This window comes from Platalea leucorodia, assembly GCF_965183815.1.
Source record: "Platalea leucorodia genome assembly, chromosome: 5".
Lineage (NCBI taxonomy): Eukaryota > Metazoa > Chordata > Aves > Pelecaniformes > Threskiornithidae > Platalea > Platalea leucorodia.
The window spans coordinates 76,693,139-76,714,201 of NC_138827.1; the positions used below are offsets into that span (position 1 = coordinate 76,693,139).

Below are 21,063 nucleotides of genomic sequence, written 5' to 3' on the forward strand. Positions count from 1 at the left end.
TATAATTACAAGATACAGTTCTACTACATTCTTATGAAATGCCACTATGTTTGCAAGTATAATATGATTTTTAGTTTTCACAGAACAGTACATTATGTTAGTAGCAGGCTGTGGGTGGCATTGTTCACTTCATTTTTCTGCTCTTGGTACTATTTCTACCTTTGAGCATGGAGGGTTTTCTTCCAAACCATAGGCAATGAGTTCTCAATCCTCTAGACCGAATTCTGAAATGTGGACAGCCAAGGTATTCAGTTAAGCCTAAACTTTTTCTAAACAGTCATAAATCTTAGGTTAATTTGGATTAGGAGAATAGCATCTTGCCACCCACTTGGTCATTTTTACAAGTGGCAAAACAGTTATTTTCCTGATTTCCCCCTATTTTGGAGGGTTAACCTATATATCAAAATAGATTTCCATAGAGATCTTAATGTTAAACCATGTCTAGAATATCGTCATTTGTACATCACATGAAAAGCTTTTACAATACAGAACCAAAGGGGAAGATGGAGACTCATACTAGCATCCAAAAACATTACCTGTGTTTTATGTCACATTAGCCACTCTTAAAATGTTTTACTTATGTGCTGTTGGCACACATGTTCAAGGAAAATTGGTTGCAATTAGTAGCGCAAATGGGTCTTTGTGTTTATTTTCCTGTATTAAAAAAAAGTGAAGTTTGGGTAAAGCTCCATAATTCATGTTCCAAAGCCCTTTCCGGGGAAGCGTATACTGTTGCAGAAAATAGTTTCATGAAGGAATCTAAAGATATCCTTTGATTTGATATTGTTTGTTAGTGAACTGTGCACAGTGTGTATTTTGAACATGAATTCTCCATTGGGGGAGTACAGATTGGATTTTTATTTTAAGACCATTGGATAAAAATATGGTTTAAATATAGGAACTTTACATTACTGTTTTCTTACATATTTATTCATCTCAATAACAATTTTAAGTTACTTTTTTTTTGTGACAGGTGGTGAAATTTACAAAATCCTTTGAGTTGTTATCTCCAAAATGCAGTGCTGATACCGACAACAGGTTAGTGCTCATGTCTTCTGTGGTAATGGATTACTTTATTTTTCGCATAGTTTTAAATGTGCTTGATGATAGTTTTATTTTTTTATGGAGCTTTGGGTAGACTTGATTGAAGAGTGTGAGCCTACAGTTTTTACTCAGACAAGACTCCTGCTTGCTTCAAATGGAGACTTGCTTGAATAAATATACGTGCCTATATTTTTATGTATGTGTGTGTGTATATATGCACTAACATTGTATCAGTGTCTCGGAGAAGAAACCAGGAAATAACTGATGACTTTTTTTATGGTTGAACTCATGGAGAACACACAAATGTTGTTTTGCATAGTTAATACTGAAGTAAAAATTACAAAATTATTTTAGATTGATTGTTGATCTCTTACAAAACGCCTCCTTACAGTTGCGTTGAAAGGTTTCCAGTAAAATTGTGTTTCTGCTTTTGTCATCAAGTTGGAAAGCCTGAAAACCTCAGTGTTAAGGGAGCAGCAGCTGCCCAAGCATTCGCACACCATTCAGGGAGTCGCGCACACACCACCCGAGACTTGAACTGCTAGGACGGCAGTCCCTTCGCAGCAGGCAGCTCCACTGAGCTGACGGGCGCCCCTTTTCGACTCCTCGCTCACACACACACTCGCCCTCGGCCGCTTTCTCTCCCCTCAGACTTGACCCTAGGTTTCCCTGAGTCAGTCTCCAACATGACATACGCCAGGCGAATTTATTGAGCGGTACGGCGGTGAAGAGCAGCTTGAGCTGGGTGTCTCCAGGGAGGGACCCTGAACAAAGAAATCCCTGGGCAATTATACCCTTGCAGTTTAAGTTCCCCTCCCCTCATGCGACTGTTTGGTCCAATAGTAATATTTGGGTCTGGGGTCTTCTTGCTCCTTATTGGATCCTTTCCCTGTCTCCAGGCAGGACATTCCTTTTCTTATCTTAAATAGTTGCAGCTTCTGCCGATCATTTTTTGAGCTAAAAAGTGATTTCTACAACATTCAGAGAATATGTATTTCCTAGAAATTGTGTTCCTGTGACTAAATCTTGTTTGGGAGCCCAGTCAAAATAGAAGTATATGTTTTGCTTAGTAGGACCTGTATTTAAACATTGATATAGGGCTAATTGTAAGTAGTAATAGAAAGAGCTTTTTGTCCATTTGGGGTTACTGTATTAATTCCTACAAGATAACACAACTGGTAACAGTTCACATAAAATATCCTACATACCAAATGAGTGGAGGAAGATTCAGGGCTATTGCGAGAAGGTTTCTCCCATCTTTCAGTGCTCAAACTCAGTGATTATCATACACATTTTATGCAAATCAACTCATACTGGTTCTGAATTAGAATTTTCCATGTCAAATGGCTGCCATAATGATAAACCTAGCCTTCTGTCCAACTTGCTATACATAGCTTAGCAAATTTGAAGATTACTTTGTACTTTGCCATATTTAAGCCCTTTAAGCAGCTTTTAAAAATATGTTTGGGTAATTTGCCGTATTTTGTGCTTTATTTCTTCACCTCCAGTGTGGTAAGAAGCTACTATTTCATTAAGGTGAATGTGCACATTGTACTCCAGATTACGACAGGTCGTAATTCTTAATGCTTTTCATGGATTGATCTCACAGCATTACAAAAATGGGTAGTGTTATTTTTAAGATGTGCAAGCTGACAGCAGAGTCCAGGGCCACACAGAAAGATAGGTAGAAGCTAGATCTCTTCCATGCCCTATCCACTAATTGAGAGATGGGAATGGTGAGACAAATGGAAAAGGAAAACAAGTGATAAAAAATAGGAAGATTTAAATATGAATAAATAATCTGCTGATTCATCTGGGAATCACAAGTTACTGCTTTTGACAAAGAGCTTCGGAGTAGCAGTTGGTCTTTCCTAGGTCAATTAAATTGGTGAAAATACATTCCTTTTGTTCAGGGACAGGCATATGAATCAAGGGATGTGGTTGTTATTCCTGTTTTTCTCAAATTTGATCTGTAGCCAGATTAGTCAAAACAATGTAGAGTGGTGTCAAGATAACCAAGCTGGCTCATTTCTTGTTACCATAGTTATATTAGCATGTTACCAAAAAGCAATTTGTAGTAGCCTGCTCTGCATGTAGTCAAGTCAAGATTATTTTAACTTTAGTCTGAGACTTGAATAAACACATGCAACCTGGTAGCTAGTCTGTATAAGATTTATAAAGGTATGTTTCTGAGCATCTTAATATAAAGATTTATTGCTTTTTCTTTCATTTTTCATCCAGTAGAGAGTGAAGTTGGTTTTACAAAGACCAAGGTTAGACTGGCAGATATGATGTCACATTTGGATCTAGCACAGGCACAGCTTGAGTTATTGGCACTATAGAGGGAAAATAAAGGTCATTTAGGATACAGAACAATGCCGCGAGCCCTTGACATTTGAGCATTTTTCTAGTGAGTTTTGCCCTTTTCATTCTACATTCTGCAGCCCTAACTGATGTAAAGTCATGAGACATTTCATGTGGAAAAAAATGGCAAGATGAGTTTCTTCATCATCACACCAGTGAAGACAAATATTATTTCTTTGAAATTTTAGTGGAAATCCAAAGAGATTATAGGCTGAGAACAGTTCTAGTTATAAGTTTTATCTGAAAGAGGGAGAAGCTCCAAGGACAATATAACTTTTCATGTCCTAACATACTTTCTCACATAGTTTTAGAAGAAATTGGCTTTTCTTTTGCCCTTCTTACATCTGGCTAGTAGCAGTTCACCTGTTTAGTCTCTAAATATTATAATGAATACTCCTATCTTTTTTCTTTGCTGTTGGTTGTAAAGAAATACCTTGCAAGACCACACTTGCATTTATCTGTTCAGTTTGCAGTTTTCCAGCACACACCATGATCAAGTTTGTTTATTATCCATAATGGCACACTGATGCTCTCCTTCTTGCCGTTTTGTTCTTGAAGTAAAGGTTTGCCAAGTCTCCTAAATTTTCTTTCCCTTTGAAAAAAGATTACAAAAATCTCAGAAGCCTTGAGCGTTCAGTTCTGATGTATTCTGGATGAAGATGAGCCTGAGGGAAGGTGCTGTGGGCTATGTCTTTCCTGCACAGAAGAAGTCATCTTGGCAGATGATGTAGCTGAGATTACAGCTCTCTAACCTGAGTACCACTGGTAGCGGAAAGGTCAGCTGCCTGAGCCAGAGTGTGGGTTGTGTGGGAAAAAATATCTGTGCTCCCTCCCAGTTGGGCTGGCACAGAGAAAGTGCTTGAATGCCTGCTACTGCTGTTTCACCACCACTGTGCCTGGGATGATGTGCACTCAGGTATCACCCCATTCCCTGCAGTATTTTTATGCTGCTTAAGGCATCTTTCTGCTCCACTAGTCCTAGGAGCTGGAAGGGTTCATGTCACTGTTTAGAGAGGATTGAAGGTACCTGGGATTTTGGCTGTACCACTTCCCTACTGTACTTTCTGCCATCTTTGGGGAAGATAGCAAGGCAAGCAGCTGCATAAGGGGAGTCTGCAACACTGCTCGGTGCCCTTGAGCTGCATTTACTCTCCTGCCTGGCATGCAGAGCTCCTGCTTGTGCGTGGGCAAGACAGGGAGATGGTGGCATGCAGCTGCCTGCATCAGTCCAGCAGGACTCACTCACAGCTTTCCACAATTTGGAGAAAATTGTTGCTTGTGATTTTTAGAGTAGCTTCTTAGTGTTCTTTGCTGCTGAGGATGGAGAGAGAGCCAGCTGGTTGTGATTTGCATCAGAATTAAGCACTGATATTTCCTCCTAGTGAAAGTTGAGTGCCTCTGTTCCAGAGTGTAGTTGTAAAGCACTTGCTAGCAATGGAGACAACATAGTAGAACATACTTTTAAGACTTCTTCCTGAATTATATCTTGTTTCTTTTACTTGAATTCATTTGCTGCTTAAAATCCTTGACACCCATAATCCAGTCCCAATTTAAAGTGTCTTACATTAAAATGATAATATCATCCAGATTTTTAAGGTATGAACTGAGAACTATGCATTTGAAATTAGATTCTTATCCTTAAAGATTTTTTGGCTTCTCAAGTATTGATGTCCTGAAATAAATTTTTAATTATAAACATGAATTTTTTACTTGGCTCAAAACCCATTATATTTCTGTAAAGGTTGCTGTCAAAGTATACACATAACATTTATTACAGTCACCCAAAACTCTTATCCCAAATGAAAGTTGATACACTTAGATTTATTTGTGTAAATCATTATTATTATCTTTATTTATAGTCTTTTAAGAATATTGAGTTTTCTTTCAAATGAGTGACTTAGTTGAATTAGTCTTCAGAAAAATCAATGCAGCCAACAAAAATCAATCCTTTCACTTTGATTGAGTCTTCCTAGCGTTTTACTGTGCATCCTTCTTTCATTCATGTGCATTACTTTGAAGCTTCAAGCTACTGTAGTCTTCTCCATGGTTGCTCAGAGTCACTTTTTTCTAAGTGATGTTTCTCAGGTGTTGAAAATTGATCAGTTTTCTTCTCAAAACTAAGACAACATGCATTAGTTTATTCACACATGAATAGCTACTCCTTGCCAATGTCAAAAACCTGCCTGCAATAAGTCAATGAGAACTTTCCTGCTGATTAGATGAGGCATAAGGCGAGGACTCTAAGGTCCTCTTGAATTCTCTGGAGAAGCTGTGGTGGTGTGGTTAGTTGAGCCCATAATTCTCGTGTCTTATGCTTGTTTACTGACAGCTCTCTAGCCCCTCACTAGTTCTGGCAGAAGCTCAACCAGGAAAAAAAGAAAGGAAACATTCATGTGTTATATGTCTACTTGGATCTACCTGCTGCAACACACGTTATTGATTTTAAGAGTTATTTCATGATCCCTTCTTCAGCCACTCAGGTCTGGCACTTCAGACCGAAATTTAAAAAAATGGCATTTCCCTTGACAGAAAAATTATTGGAATTATGAATTTAAAATACCTCAAATTGTTATACTAATTTGAAAAATTAAAATCTTAAAATTATATACTTTCAGGTAGCTTTACAGAAAATATTATTTAGAATTCATTGCTTTTGATGAGCAGGCCTGTATCCCACAGAAACTTGGAACGTAATCCTACTCTTGACTCATATGTAAATGAATTTCATTATTAAATGCTGTATTTCTTCACTTGGGAGACCAATGCTATTTTCAATAGAAAGAATTGTGTAAAGGAGAGAATTTTTTATATACTATTTCAATAAATACAAAAATATTGTTCTGTAGATAACGCTTAGTAACGATTAATAACTGTGAATGGTTCTGCTGTTCCTATAAGTATGCCTGTAAGTCATGCTGGACTTTCAAGCAACATTGACTGTATTCTTCTCTTCCCTTGTTATGCCTTTTGATAGTTTCAAAGACAGCATGGAAAAGTCCCCGTCTTATTCCGACTGGCTAATAAATAATAGCATTGCTGAACTCGTAGCTTCCACGGGTCTCCCAGTGAACATCAGTGATGCCTATCAGGATCCTCGCTTTGATGCTGAAGTAAGAGATTTTTAGAAATGTAAATATACATCACATTTTTGGCATTGCAACTAATATAACACAATTTTATCATTATATCCAAGTGGCTGTAAAATGTGAATATTTACTTTGAATTATTTTTTCTATCTAGTATGTCGTCCTTCTGATCTGCTGGTGTTGACATGGCTTTATACACTAAACACAAGTCACTGAATTAGTGTATGATTTTAGGCAGTTACTTAGTCTGTCCATGATTCTTTTTTTTTTTTTTTCTATTTATAAGTGATACCTTCCTCTATCAAGTGCTTTGATACTTATGCAAACTGATTTTTACTGCTAAAAATTCCGCTGTTGGTGTTCAGTGTTAGCAGCACCATCATTGTTAGCTGTTGGGGTGACTGGGACTGTACACACACAGAGTATAAACAAATCCAGTATCTAGAGAGACAAATGTTGTTTGTGATCTAACTTAGCCAACTAACCTTTTAATTTGCACAAATAAAATATACACACTGGATTAGTTATTTCTCCAAGATACAAATCACACCTAATAAAAGTTGTTTGTGTATCCTAAGGTATTCATTCCAGCCTCAGTTAGGAACACGTAGATACAAATAAAAACGTATACATATACTTAACACCTAAGTAAATGTTAGAGGCATATGGAAGGACAAAATCTTCACTGAATTCTATCCAGTGAAACAGTATTACTATGGGGGACTTGGCCAGCAGTTCGGCATCACATTAATCAGCGGACAGTCTTGGTCAGCAAGCTTGCCAAACTATATCACTACACTAAGTGTGCTTGGAAGTGTTTCATGTTGTGAGTTTGCTTTGTTCCAGTTTTATTCCATGTGTCATTAAAGGGATAATATCTCAAACCAGCAGAATTTGTCAAAACAAGAAAAATAAAAGGGGTCTGCTGTAAAAGTGTACAGGAAAAATGTGTTGATGCTAATTTGTTCAGAATTTCAAAAAGTACAATTAATGCCTGCGGTCTATTTCTTGCCAAAGAGATATGCTAAAATAAAGCATGCCAATCTTTGATATGTTTGCAGTAGTACTTTTAATATATCATGTCCTGAATAATTCAGCTCTCTTATTTGTTTCACAGTTAGTCCTTTCCAAGTTAGAGGCCCTGCCCAATTTATATAGAGAAAAAGTAAACACTTAATACAAAGGGCAGTAATTATTTTCTGTTGGTGGGTTCCTATGAAAATTTAATTCTTAAATTCAGTTGTTACAATCAATTAGTTCTACAGACAGTCAAGTGTAGTAAGAGGAACATATCCCTTATGACTTAGATAGAATCAAACATACATTTGTAGTTACAAAACGGATATTCTGTTCTCTGCTTGTATTAAAAACACTCTCTTTTTTTTCTCCCAGGACACTAACTGTCATTTTCAAATGTTGATGCTCAATTTTCAACTCATTCACCGAGAATTTAATGCCAAAGTATTTTCACTGAGTTCATTTTAAGATATACATCTGAGGCAATTGTTCTTCCACTCCCATCCATTGTAGGTGGCACTCCACGCTGATTTCAGTGATGAGTTCTGAGTATGTACAAATAAGCAGTACTCTAGTAAAACCTGAGTTATATCTTTTGCTAGCTAGGAGATCGCAGTGATCCCATCCTGCTTCCAGTTTATGAATTATTGCTGGTCTTTTCTTCTGTTGCAGGTTGCCTGTAGCACTGGCAGTTTTAGTAAGAGAACATCTCCTGATCTCCTCTGAGTGGGTTCATCCCACTTTAATCTCTTTTGAAAGAATTACTTTCTTTTCATCAGATTTTTCAGCAATGACCCTAAAGAATAAAGCTTACTAACCATAGAAAAGAGACAATCAGTGACACTTAAAATAAATTGCAGATTTATACTATATTAGATAGAAAACAATAAATGAGGCAGAAAATTCTCTTCAGAAATACAGGACCAATTAAACCTACATAGAAAATCTCAGATCTTGGTTTTGACTTCATCCTTCCATTTCTTCCTGGCTTGCACTTCTGTACAATTCCCTACTTACACTTGCCTTTCTTCTGAAAGTGCGTATTTCCTGTAAGCCCCCTTTTTTAGCTGCATTGCTAAATCCAATTTCAGTTTGACAACTGGGAAGATTATTTCTAAGGCACACTTATTCAGTGGAGGTTGTCTCTACTAATCCACCAGTGTGTAAATAATCTAGGAATTGTCTGGACCTTGCCTCAATTGCAGTTTGTCTTTAATTCCAAATCAAATAGTGTAAGCTTTCTGTGGCAAAGATGGTGATGTTCGTATTTTCTTTGGCAATTTTTAGAATAATCCTTGTGACTTTTGGTTAATCTTACTGTGAATGAGGTTTCAGCAGAAATTTTTTCTGAGTGAGAGCTGATCCGTATGGAATGACATTTGTAAATGTAAACTTACTCCTTGACATTTCTATTACTAGAATGTAAAAGGCTGCAAATGGTACCTACCGCTAATAGAAGCTCTCATTTCTATGTTTTAGGCTGACCAGATTTCTGGCTTTCACATAAGGTCTGTTCTGTGTGTTCCTATATGGAATAGCAACCACCAAATAATTGGTAAGACCTTCCTTATAGCTGCGTCCTTTTTATGCTAACGTAAATTTAATTCTGTCTTTTTAATTCTGTTCCTTTTTCTTCTTTTTCCCAGCTGAATATTGTTAAGAAGTTACGGTACCTAGGATGCATGCTAAGTATCCAAGAAGGGATGTTTTGACTTGGATACTGTATGGACTTTTTCAGCTTTCCCATTGTGTCATTGTTAAGTTGTATATTGTATTGAAACTTGAAGACTAATGAGATGAAAAAAAAAATTCTAACAATATTAGTCAAAAATGTTTGATATGCTTTGATACTTTTCTTGGGTCTCCCTTTTTTGTACACAACTCAGGCAACTGTTTCTGCAGTCCAGCAAAAAGTGGTCATTTTCCTCTTTAATGATAAACTGCACAGTCAGGGAAGACTTAGGGGAGAGGCTGTGGCAGCTGCCAGAGTTGCCTGGGGTAGTGGTGTGCGCTGGATCGGGACGTGACTGGGTTTTGTTGCTTGTTTGATAGGATGCTTCTTAGCTATGATACACCTGCAATTGGCCCTGCATTATTACCTGCTTTTGGCACAAAAAGGAGCACCATTTGAAAATAACAGTGCCAGATTTCTCTAACTTTCCACAGAAGAATTCAAGTCAAAGCAATAGCAATTTAAGCCAGTAGGGCAAGACTTACATCCCTGTGTGTTGTGGCTGTCAGTGAGAGTTGTGATCAGTAGTGCATTGCTGAAGGCGCTCAGTGCCATGCAGGATCAGGATCTTTGAGTTTATTCAGCAGAGATGATGTGGGAATTGTCTTTTAAAAATATGTCTCATTGTTTGTTGTGAAGTGCATATTACCTTAAAGTAGTAGAAAGAAACGGAACTGTTGACTGCTGATAACTTACAATATTTTTCTAAGGGTATATTGTAGCTAAATGAAATGGTTTGTTGCAGTAGCACTCAGTATTAGTTCAGCTAGAGCCAAGAGCTTTGAATGCTTTTTCTTTTTCAAGTGGTTTGAGGAAATTACTTTTTTTTTTTTTCATTGGTTCAATAAATTTATGGACCAGTCATGAGAAAAAAAAAGGACTTATGTATCCAGGTGATGCTAAGCCAACTAAGATTTTTAGGAATGAAGGTACTGATTGAGCAAATTATATTAGTAACTCTGAATTGCTAGGACAACTTACATGATTGCTGTTAGCAAGGTGCTTCTTTCCCAAAGAGATCTTTAAGCTGTTATGAAAAGCATTGTGAGTAACTTTTAGATTTGCAATATTATACTTGGAGAGTAAAGAATAACAGTTGAAAGTAATAAACTGAGTCCTGGTATCACTACAATCAGACTTTCACATGTTTATGTCAGTTTAGTGATTTTCAGGATAAATATTTGCAGTTTTGCTTTTCAGTTTGAAAGATGTATTTTAAATGTTACCAATGAATAAAATATTCTGCATTGTGAATTAATGAATGAAGATTATAATTGATATTAACTCTTTCTAAAGGGGTAGCTCAAGTGTTGAACAGGCTTGATGGGAAACCCTTTGATGATGCTGACCAGCGACTGTTTGAAGTAAGAGGCATTCAATTTTGTAGCAATAACTTACTTCTTGAGCACGATTTGGTATTTCTGGCTAATGCTGCTTCAGCCTGCCCTAGGGAGGGGGGAAGAATATGTCTGTATTTGCGGTTTGACGTTAATTCTCGGAACTCCTCACTTAATAAGGTTGCATCCTAATTAAAACAAGTTTCTTGCATCTGGTCTTTCTCATCTTGATGAGGCCAGTGACTTACCTGCATTCTCAAGATTAACCTTTCTAAGCCTGATTATTCTTAGTAGCTTCCATGCAATTCCTTTTCATGATTAAGCCAACATTGATCTTTGTATTAATTGACTTTCTTCTCTTTTTTTCTCTTTTTAATTTTAGGCTTTTGTTATTTTTTGTGGCCTGGGCATCAACAACACAATTATGTATGACCAAGTGAAGAAATCCTGGGCAAAACAGTCTGTGGCTCTTGACGTATGTGTACATCTTCAATGAAACCTTTTCTTGCTCATAAGTGTTACATGTAAAGGAACCTACTGCTTCTGAATTTATTGTAGTTAGCATCATTTTCTATATCTACCTTTCTGCACCTTAGAGCGTTGTCTTATTAAGGTAATGCTGAAGGGAAACTTTCTCAGGGTATGCTTAGCTGTGGAGCTCATGCACAGCTTAAGTAATTTTGAACCTGGATATCTCATTTGATGCCTGTGTTTTTTACATTAGAAGGGGGAACAGTGATGATGGAGAATCTAATTTCTTACAGGTGTAAGTGTAGGAATTAATCTAGGTGTTATGTATTTTCTTGTCCATCAGTAACTGAAAATTCCTTAGCATTTGATATTTTAGATAGCTTGTTTTTTTTTCTAGTGTTGTAAAGTATAAGTAAAGCATACTGCAAACAGGACAAAATTTGAAAAAAGTGATCATCATCATAGGGTTTTTTAGTATCAAAAGCAACATCTGCTGAACCCTTATCAGATATGTCTTGCTAGAATAAAGTCAAAGCAGGATGGCTGGCAGCTCAGTAAGAGCTCTGCTGTGGGTCAAGGCCAATACATAATGCAAGGTCTTGGCATTCCAGCACATCACATCTTTATAAAATACATACAGAGTAGCTAAATGGATGGAAAGCTTTCTCTTTTGCCCATTGCCTTTGTAGGAATTTCTTTTTGTTTCCACCCTCCCCCTGCCCCAAGGAAGAATGAAATCTACTAGCTCCTGTAAAACTCTAAAATGCAGAACATTTTAAAAAATTATGATTATTTAAACTTCTATAAGCTGATTCAACAATAAAGCACTATTCTCTATTATATGCTGGAGATTTTAAACATTATCATATTAAGAATAATCTTGGTGAGAACAAAGCTTGGAGTTTTGAGGATAGCTTTACAAATTTACGTTTTTCCTACTAAAACAATAATTAAGAATGGTCTGAATGAAATTTAAGATATTTTAAAAGCATTATGCAAGACTGATTAAGCTTAAAACATTCCTCCGATGAAAGGGTAATGTGGCTAAGATTTCAGTATTGTTTTAAATTTCATATGTGATAAGAGAAGAAAATGATCTAGCTGTCCCTGATGTGTGCACCCTTTAACTGTGTAACTTGAGTTTATACAGTACCCACTATGACAATGAGAACTACAAAAATAGTGTTGGCCTGATTGAGATATGAATTTCTCTCTATTAAAACAAAAATCAAACCAAACTGGATTGCTATGAAGATGGCATAATTTTTTTTTCTTTGCTTTAGGGTTGGAGATATTTATCTGTGTATTGGTGGTCTATCCTGTAAAGCACGTAGGCATGTTAAGGCTTTTTAAAGTCAATAAGACTGTTTGTGTTAGAAAGCATTCTAAGCATAAGTGGCTTTTTTATTACTCCTGTATATGTATTCACTTAGGAGGAAAAGTTTAAAACTTTGCTTTTCAGGCCTCCTGCAAGATTCCTTATTCTTTACATATCCTAGTCATTAATTACTATAAGTCCTCATATGCCCCAGATATTTGTGCAATATTACACCTTAGAATGAATACTCCTCCTGGCAAGAAAAACAAGCAAAGCCAAATATCACACTCGGATACGTAGGGATGAAAGTTAACATAGAAGTTTTTTATTTAGTACTGAAATCAAGGAAATTTAGATTTCTTGGTTTAAAATAACAGCTTCTTTCTTTGACCTAAAAAAGACTAATAGCCATATAGCTTGAATGTAGATTATAAGTTTGATAAATGGCCACTATGCTTCAGTGAAGAGTAATTCTTTCTATAAATGAGCTACAACTCATGATAATATTTGTGTAAAGTGATTGAAGATACAGCAGGAAAGTACTGAACAAAAGAATGGTATATGCTGGAGGACTGTGAATCCATTTTTCAGTAATGGAATGCTTTATTAGTATTTATGTATTTAGCTAGGATGGCAATGAGTGGCATTTGAAAATAACATTGATATCAGATGTAAAATAAATTGATTTGGTATATATGGATACTGTTTTTCATATAGAATTCTCATAAGATTGACTAATAAACAGAAGACCAATATGCAAATAAATGATGGGGAAAGGTTGACAGTAGGATGTCATATGGTTCAAAACCAGGCTAAATACTATTTTATATATTAAGGATGCAAAATTTGCAAATGATTAAAAGATTAGAATAATCAATATTAAGGAAGACTGTAAAAATCTAGAGGAATATAATGAATGTAGATAAAGGAGAAGCTTGACAACAATTTTGCTATTAAGTGTAATCTGTCATAGCAGAAGACATAATTTTACTAATCTTACAGATTTCTGAGAGAAGCTACGATATGGTTGGACAGAAATATTTGAGAAAGGACATGATATATAGATATAGAAAGTAAAATGTGGGACAGAACAAATAAATTGGTATTTGTTATTTATTCTTTTATAGTGCAGGAATGATTTCTTATTACTGTAAAAGATGACACCTCTAAAATTGATATGAGTAAATACATCTTGGGTCTTATTGCCACAAGGTATTGCAAGCCAAGGGCATTTGAGATGGAGTTTAGGTATTTGTATGAGTAACAGAGACATTCATAGATGAAAACAATTTCAAAATGAGAAATATATATCAAAGCTTTAGCACATAAGCAGATTGTGCAGTAAGGAGGACCTGTCCTTGCTAGGAGCGCTCTGGCTCTGTGAGCTCCCTCATGGACCAGCACCTCGTCCCATGCACAGTCAGACCTTGGTGGGTCTGGTACACAGGGTGGCTCTTGCACCTTCTGGAGTGCTTGTTCAACATTAGTGTCACATATAATGTATTCCATGTAAATGTATGCATACTTACAGGTACTAAGAGGAGGTGTGCAGTACCTTGTGCATTGTATTTGATGCTTTCATCTCCAGAATGGTATTGAAGAGAATGTCAGGCATAGCATAGAGGTGCTAATTTGCATGCAATGATGTGCCACTAGCAAAGGCATTAAAGCTTTACAGTATAGTAAAAGGCATTATTTAAAGTCTGTAAATCTACTGTTATTTTTACATTAAATTCTTTCTCTTTTAATTGTAGAACTCCAGGAGAACAATGTAGGAATGCTTATAATATTAAATTACTTACTGTCCATGATTCCCTATAAAATTCCCCGCAACATAAATGCCAAATGTATATCTGATAACCTGCAATTAGTTATTATATGCTGACATTCAGAACTGAATTACCATGCATAAATATTAATTAAATTTGTTTTAAACATCATTGATTAGACTGCAGTACAAAGCCCTATTATTTCTACTTGTCAAGTCTACAAAAATGGTTTTTTATCTTTTGTTCTGGGGCAGGTGTTATCTTATCATGCAACATGTTCGAAGGCAGAAGTTGATAAATTTAAGGTAAGATTTAAGTTTTTAGTTATTTCTGAAAACATAACAGTAAATTAAAATGGATGTAGATTATCTGAGAGTTTTACATCAAAAGCAGAAATCATAATTAACAATGATTTACAAAGGATGTATTACATGTTAGGGAAGGCGGAAAAAAAATCTTTCAAAGGACAAAGAGCTGCAGTGATGAGTGCACAGCAGCAAAATTCTATTGTCCCAGCACCAGCTGCTGGAATTGCACATCATCGTGGGCTTGCTGGCCTCCTCAGCAAAAACCACCATAGTGAAGTCATACCACAGTGGGAGGTGAGGAAGAAACTAGAGAAAATGAGAACAACTTGAGACATTACATGCTTATAGTGTGGAAGCTGTCCTGTGTTTACTAAAAAAAGCAGAGCATTCAGTATCAAGATTGTGCATAGACTCAGAAGGCTGGATGTGAAGGTGAGAAATCATCTTCTAACTTCTGTAAGTGCTCTGGGCAGAACTGTAAAGTGATGTGTGCTGAACATAGCATTGCTAGGGACCAATCATTATGTATTCTCACCAAATCCTGCCCTTCCAAGGGGTAGAGAGTAGGGGGAACGGTGACCTCACTCTTTCATTGCTGCCAGCACTCCAGAGCTGCTTTTCTGATAGGCTTCGTTTGTCCTTTTCTGCTTGAGGAAACACTAGGGAAACTTGGTGGCACTTTCCTTGGCTATGAGGAGTCAGTGTTGTAGAGGGCTACTCAGAGCTGTTTGGGAGGCTCTCGTGGTGGGTATCAGTGTTCGTCTCCTGTACGCAAAGTGCATCGGAGACTGTGGTGAGGTCTGCGAAGATCTGGACTGCTGTGACCCTGTGCTGCTGGCTCTCCCTGCTGTGGCTCCCTGGCACCTATGTGGCTGAAAAATAGCTGTTTGATGGTTGTTTTGACCCTTGGCTGGCTGGCTGCAACCCAATCTCTGCACCATGGGGGATGGTCGTAGTATAAGGGGGAAGCCATAGGTGACTTAACAGAGCTGATACTGATGAGTTACCTGGGTTGAGGAAGGGCAGCTATTGCTAGTTAGTTAATTAGTTTGTAGATTATTGCCCAAATGATGGCCATGCCTTAGAACTCTGTATCAATACCTGGTGATAAGGGTGTAATATTCTTCCTCCATTGTAGTTATTGGTGCAGTTACCCACCCTTTTGTAAGCTGAAGTTGAGATTACTGAATTATTTCTGGAATCAAACATGCTTGAAGATCATTCCAACACTGCAGCCAGCAGAAAATACTTTTGTGTGCTTAATAAGTTGTATCTTATGTTTGGCAAAAAGAACACTGAAAGCTGGGTGAGAGAGAGAGGAAAGAAAGGGATAAAGGACCATACTTTTTTTTTTTAATTATTTTATTTTACCTTAGAATAAGCACCTCTAATACAGCTTCCATGTATCTTCTATATCTTTCTACATACCAGATGTCCATACTTCTTGGTTGCTGTCAGCCATTGAAAGACAATTCTCCATCATGGTCTGTGTAGTTGAAATAAAAACCTGCTATGTTACTCTTTGGACTTAGATACTAGTGTGATGAGGAGCTATTCTACTTCTTTTCCCAAGTGTCTTCATTAATAGATTTGTCAGTCTCCAAGTAAGGAATGTCTTGTTATTATCCACTTACCTTGAAGGCATGTTACTATCCATTTAATGGTTAATGATAAGTTAAAGGGAAATGAAAAGCATTTATTCATAAATAACCCCGATAAATACATTTTTATAGAGAACATAGATGAGAAAATGAGGAATATAACCAAGCTATGCTTAAACTAAGATGAGATATTTTTTCAGAAAAATATTCCCTTTCCTATATCCGGTTGTTTCACTTTCAATTCCTGACACACAGAGTGCCAGGTAGTCTTTGTTAATGCTTTACACCTGTAAACAAGACAAAACAACAAAAACCCAGAGAGGACCCGCATGTCTTGTGGGCCTTCAACAGAGAGCTCATCCCCAGAGAGGGGCCATTCATCCATGGGATGAAATTGCTCCTGTCTCCCCCCTTGCAGAGCCCTGGCAGCCGGTCTCCCTGTTGAGGTCTCCTGGGGCATCCTACCCTGAAATCACTACTTTTTTTCTCTGTTCATTATATTGTTATATTTTGTATAAGCCCTTTGTTATATTAGGGTCATCTTCTAGACTTGACTGGCTAATAAACAATTCCTCCCTCTGGGGGCGTTTGGGACTAAAACTGTCCCTTCTTCCTTTGGTGATTTATTGGCAGATGTCAGAGGAAATGTGTGTTACGATTTACCCAATGTTCTGGTTCAGTCAGAACAGGAACAAACACACGATAGCAACATCTAAATGAGAGTAATGCCAGTAGTCCACTACTGGCTCTTGACTGACATGGGACCTAACAGTAATTAATGACTTTGGAGTGACAATACATTTGAGTTGACAACTTTTCAACATATTACCCCAAACATACTGTAACTGGACCCCAGCAGCTTGGAAATAATTACATATTCTTCCTCCTTGTTCAAGTTGTTTATTTCCATCTTTGTCATCTTTATGTCTTTATAGTCTTAAAATGCTTTTCCATTAATTTTTATTTGCCTAAGATCTTGAGAATATTCTGATACAAAGTGAAAAATTGCAAGTGTACTTGAAGTTTATTTTTCCTCTGGCTTTTACCAGTGAATTAATTTTATTGCATTACAGAAAACCTAGCAAGACTAGTTAAAGTTGATTTTTTACTTGAAATTTTGTCAATAATTTCCTACTGTTATTGGATGAATTAAAAAATACACAAATTCACAAATATACCTGGTATCTTTTTAAGAATTAGTTGTAATCACTGTGAGCAGGTTCTGTAAAATAAATAACATTTATTTCTGTTGCTACTAATCCTGGCTAAGAATTAATGAAATGACAAAAAAAAAAAAAACACCACCTTAATAAGAAACCCTTAAGAAATGAAATACCTTTCTCCAGACGCTAGGATGGGAAAAAGTGCAGAGCACCATTGGTTGTGGAGCTGGAAAATACAGAGGAAAGTTCACAGTATGGAACATTGAAACATGAGTGTGTGATAATGGACCATGTCATGCAATTGGCCTATTCCATATCTGATGGCTACAATTGTCTAAAAACAAAGCAGCAACATAGATTCACATTGAACATTTTTTTGCTCATTTTTTAAGGGATTCCACTTCTGGTGTTACTAGAATATAGCTTTCACTAATAAAAATCTGAAAGCCAAGTTTAAAAATGCTTATACGATTAGAAATTGTTCTATTAATGAATGGATGTTTTCTTTTTCTCGGAAGGTAACCCAATTACGTGAATCATTACTGTAAAAACACATCTCACCAGTCCTTTTCATTATTTGCATTAAAGCTTTTGGGATTCATTAGCACTTAGGCTAGCAGGCACACGTTTCTCAGGAGGCCAGTGCAAGCAGGACCGGTGCAAGGCTCGGACGCAGCATAGGGCAGGCGCAGGTCTGCTGACCTGGATGGAGCCACCCAGTCAGCCTGCTGCCCACGCCCAGGGGAAGTGGGAATGGAAAATTCACACCCTTAACCCAGCGAGCTTGTTTTAGGGATAAGAGAGGAGGCTTAGCCCTCCAGGTAGACACAAGTGAAACTGCAGAGATCTGGATTCAGAGCCTGAGCAAACCCCTCAGTCTCTGTAGGTGATAATCTGGCCCTGGGGAAGGTTAATGGGATGTTTGCCATTGAGTTCAGCAGGATGTTGCTGTCTTTGGCTTTGTTTAGCATTTGTAAAATTGCATAGTAATGTTCCCTCTGTCATCTTCCATCTATTTATTCATGGCAGTCAGTATTTTGTATTGTGTTTTCTGATAGACCAAGATCTCTGAAACAAGTTAAAATTTAAGATCCAGTCCTCTTTTTATACCAGTTTAAAATGTACGTTAAGTGAAAACTTGAGTTGGCATGCAGTGTAAAATGCGTCCTTCTTCCTGAAAATGAGTAAGTTTTTAAAATGGGGAAAAACACATGGAAGCTTAATTGATAGAGTTTCAATAACAGGCAATTGAATCCGAATTAATTATTAATCAGACTTAATCATCGTGTATCTACCATTATTCCTGTATTTGGGATATGCACTGTAATTCCAGGTTCTAAGAAAGAGGATGTGGGTTTTGTGAATGATTTATAGGATTAAAACAAGAGCAAGGAAAACATACAATTTATAGTAAATATTGTACATAGACTCTTCATTGCCAGATTACCTTACATTTATTTACTAGTCAATATTTTTCAAATTTGATTTTTTAGATTTAAATTATGATGGCTTCAAAAAAAAATTAAATCAGATATACTGCTAGGTTCATATAAACTGCATAATATTTTTTAGGTTTTCTGATACATGCTGCATTACAGTCATAGGTAGATTTCTGATACCATTGCTCTAGATATAGGGAGAAAAATTAAACTTTACTTTTCATGGGCATTTGCAAGTAAAACAAAAAAATCCACCTTGAGAGCAAACATTTCTTGCATATCTGAGAATGTCTGTCTGAAGTCTTGAGCCTGACTTATCACAATGCTTCTCCTCACTTACATCTATGTAACTAGACTAAATTCAAACTGAATTTTGGCAGGATAAGCTAAAGTAATGCACAAATGAATCATACCCATATCAATATTAATTTTATTTTTTTAAGTTAGGAATAGGTATGACTTTAAAAACTGTGGCAACTCAGTTCTCTCTTGTATTTTAGACTTAAAAGACAATTCCATTATTTCCATTATGTACTAGCCCTAGTGTTTAGCTATAAGCATTTTTATTGTTGGAGTAGAAAAATGTAAGACTTGTAAAGTCTGATTAATCTAAGATTGATGCTATCCTATAGCATTGTCCTGTAGTGCCAGGTTTCTTCTCATTGAAATGCAGGCTCTCCAAGCCTAAAAATAGTTGGTTTTTAGACAAATATAGAAAGCCAAGATACATGAGTAAAGAATGTAGAATTGTGTCCAGGGCAGGATATTTATAGCAAGAGTTACTGACTTCTGAGGCAGTAATGAACAAGTCCCGTGACTTAGCAAGCAGTCCCACAAACACACATCACCTTTAAATTTAACTAATATCGTTTCCAAAGAGAATATGTAAACGCTGTCCTATTATGGGTAATGTACAAGAAGTTATTTTTAAAAAGCTAACCTAATTGTGCAGCTGTGAATGGTATAAGGCAGATCAATATTTAATGACTATGATGCATTATTTATAGCCCTGTGAGAGATTCCCTTTTTTAGGTCAAACAGCACACAGGAGAGCTACACAACGGAAAATAACGTATCACCTGCTTTACAGAATCTTCGATTCAAAATGTAGCATGAATAACAATTGCTGTATTTCTCAATTCTGTAGCCTGAGGTATGGCTAGTGAAGACCTACCTCCACATAGGGAGGCTTTTGTGTCTCTCTTAAAGCCATGGACATTTAACTAAATAATGATGAAAGCAGTTGAACCAAGAAAGGAAACAACTTTTAGGACTGCTACTGTATATGACAATGTAAACAGTTGAATCCATGAAAGATGATGGATTTAAGTGAATTTGATACTTGGAGTGCATTACATGTATGATATCAAAGGAATCTGTTATTCATGTCTTATGCTGTTACACTTTTATACCCACCCTTAAATGCGTAACAGCGGCAGCACAATGAAAAATTGAATTTTATGTATTAATTTTATCCCCGATCTCTGTAAGGATTGGGAAAGCATTCCTAGGCTATGTTATTCTCTGCTGTGATGTCATCTTTCAATTTAGAACTATTTTACTTACTTTTATGTTCTGTAATTAAATCATTTGTAGTGGTTTATAATAATTACATTATAGTCTTCCTCAGTAATTAAATTTCAGAAAGGCAAGCTGGCCTTTGTGTTTTGGACCACTTATGAAATATTGCTATTTAAATATGCATAGCTAGAAGATGAGGTTTTTACACATTGACGCTGCCGGTTCAATCTGTTTGGTAACATGGGTTTACCAAGGACCGAAGGCACTGCAAAGTCAGTATTGCAAGCCACGGTCCCAGCCATGCATGTGGTGAAACACGTACAGTCGCTTAAAGACCTACAATTCTATTTAAGTGCGTGAAGTTATTCACGTGCTTAAGTATTTTTCAGATTGTCCCCCAAGACTAGTCATACAGACTCTTGGACTCCTTTTTGGCTGTCACAGGAGGGTCTGTGCTGGCACCAAGCTTTTCCCCAATGCTATTCCAGCTGCTCAAGTTCCGCTGAGAGTAGCGACAATGGCAAAAAAAATGAGGAGAAACCTTGAGGGTAAGCAGGGCTTAAGTGTGAATATTGAGCTGTGTTCCCTTTTTCCCTTTTGAGAAATGCACGTGTTCACAAGATGTAAAACACAGTTTATTTTCTCTGCTTTTCCACATGCACTGCCCACATAAGACAAGACCTAAAGCACAGTGTTAAGAGTTTCATAATTCATGAAACTGAGGTCTTTATTGTATTACATTATTTCATACACTTTTACATGTGCCTATGTCTTCAGTTGTCATGGAAACAAGAAGTCAGGAACACATTGCATACACTGAAAATTATTAAAAATAATAAATAATGATTAAAAATAAAAAACTGGGGTTTTTATACTGGTTTCTGAAATGTGAG

General features: G+C 36.7%; 1 protein-coding gene across 1 annotated transcript in view; it reads left to right on the forward strand.

The window, feature by feature from the left end:
* The window catches only part of PDE11A (phosphodiesterase 11A), a gene marked incomplete at both ends in the record, with an annotated part of 139,464 nt that overhangs the window by 65,371 nt on the left and 53,030 nt on the right, over positions 1-21,063 (forward strand). The window contains 6 exons of the mRNA XM_082312211.1: positions 974-1,038; positions 6,383-6,518; positions 8,991-9,066; positions 10,540-10,607; positions 10,963-11,055; positions 14,393-14,443. Of these exons, the coding sequence (XP_082168337.1) occupies positions 974-1,038; positions 6,383-6,518; positions 8,991-9,066; positions 10,540-10,607; positions 10,963-11,055; positions 14,393-14,443 (489 nt within the window). The remainder of the gene's footprint in view (positions 1-973; positions 1,039-6,382; positions 6,519-8,990; positions 9,067-10,539; positions 10,608-10,962; positions 11,056-14,392; positions 14,444-21,063) is intronic.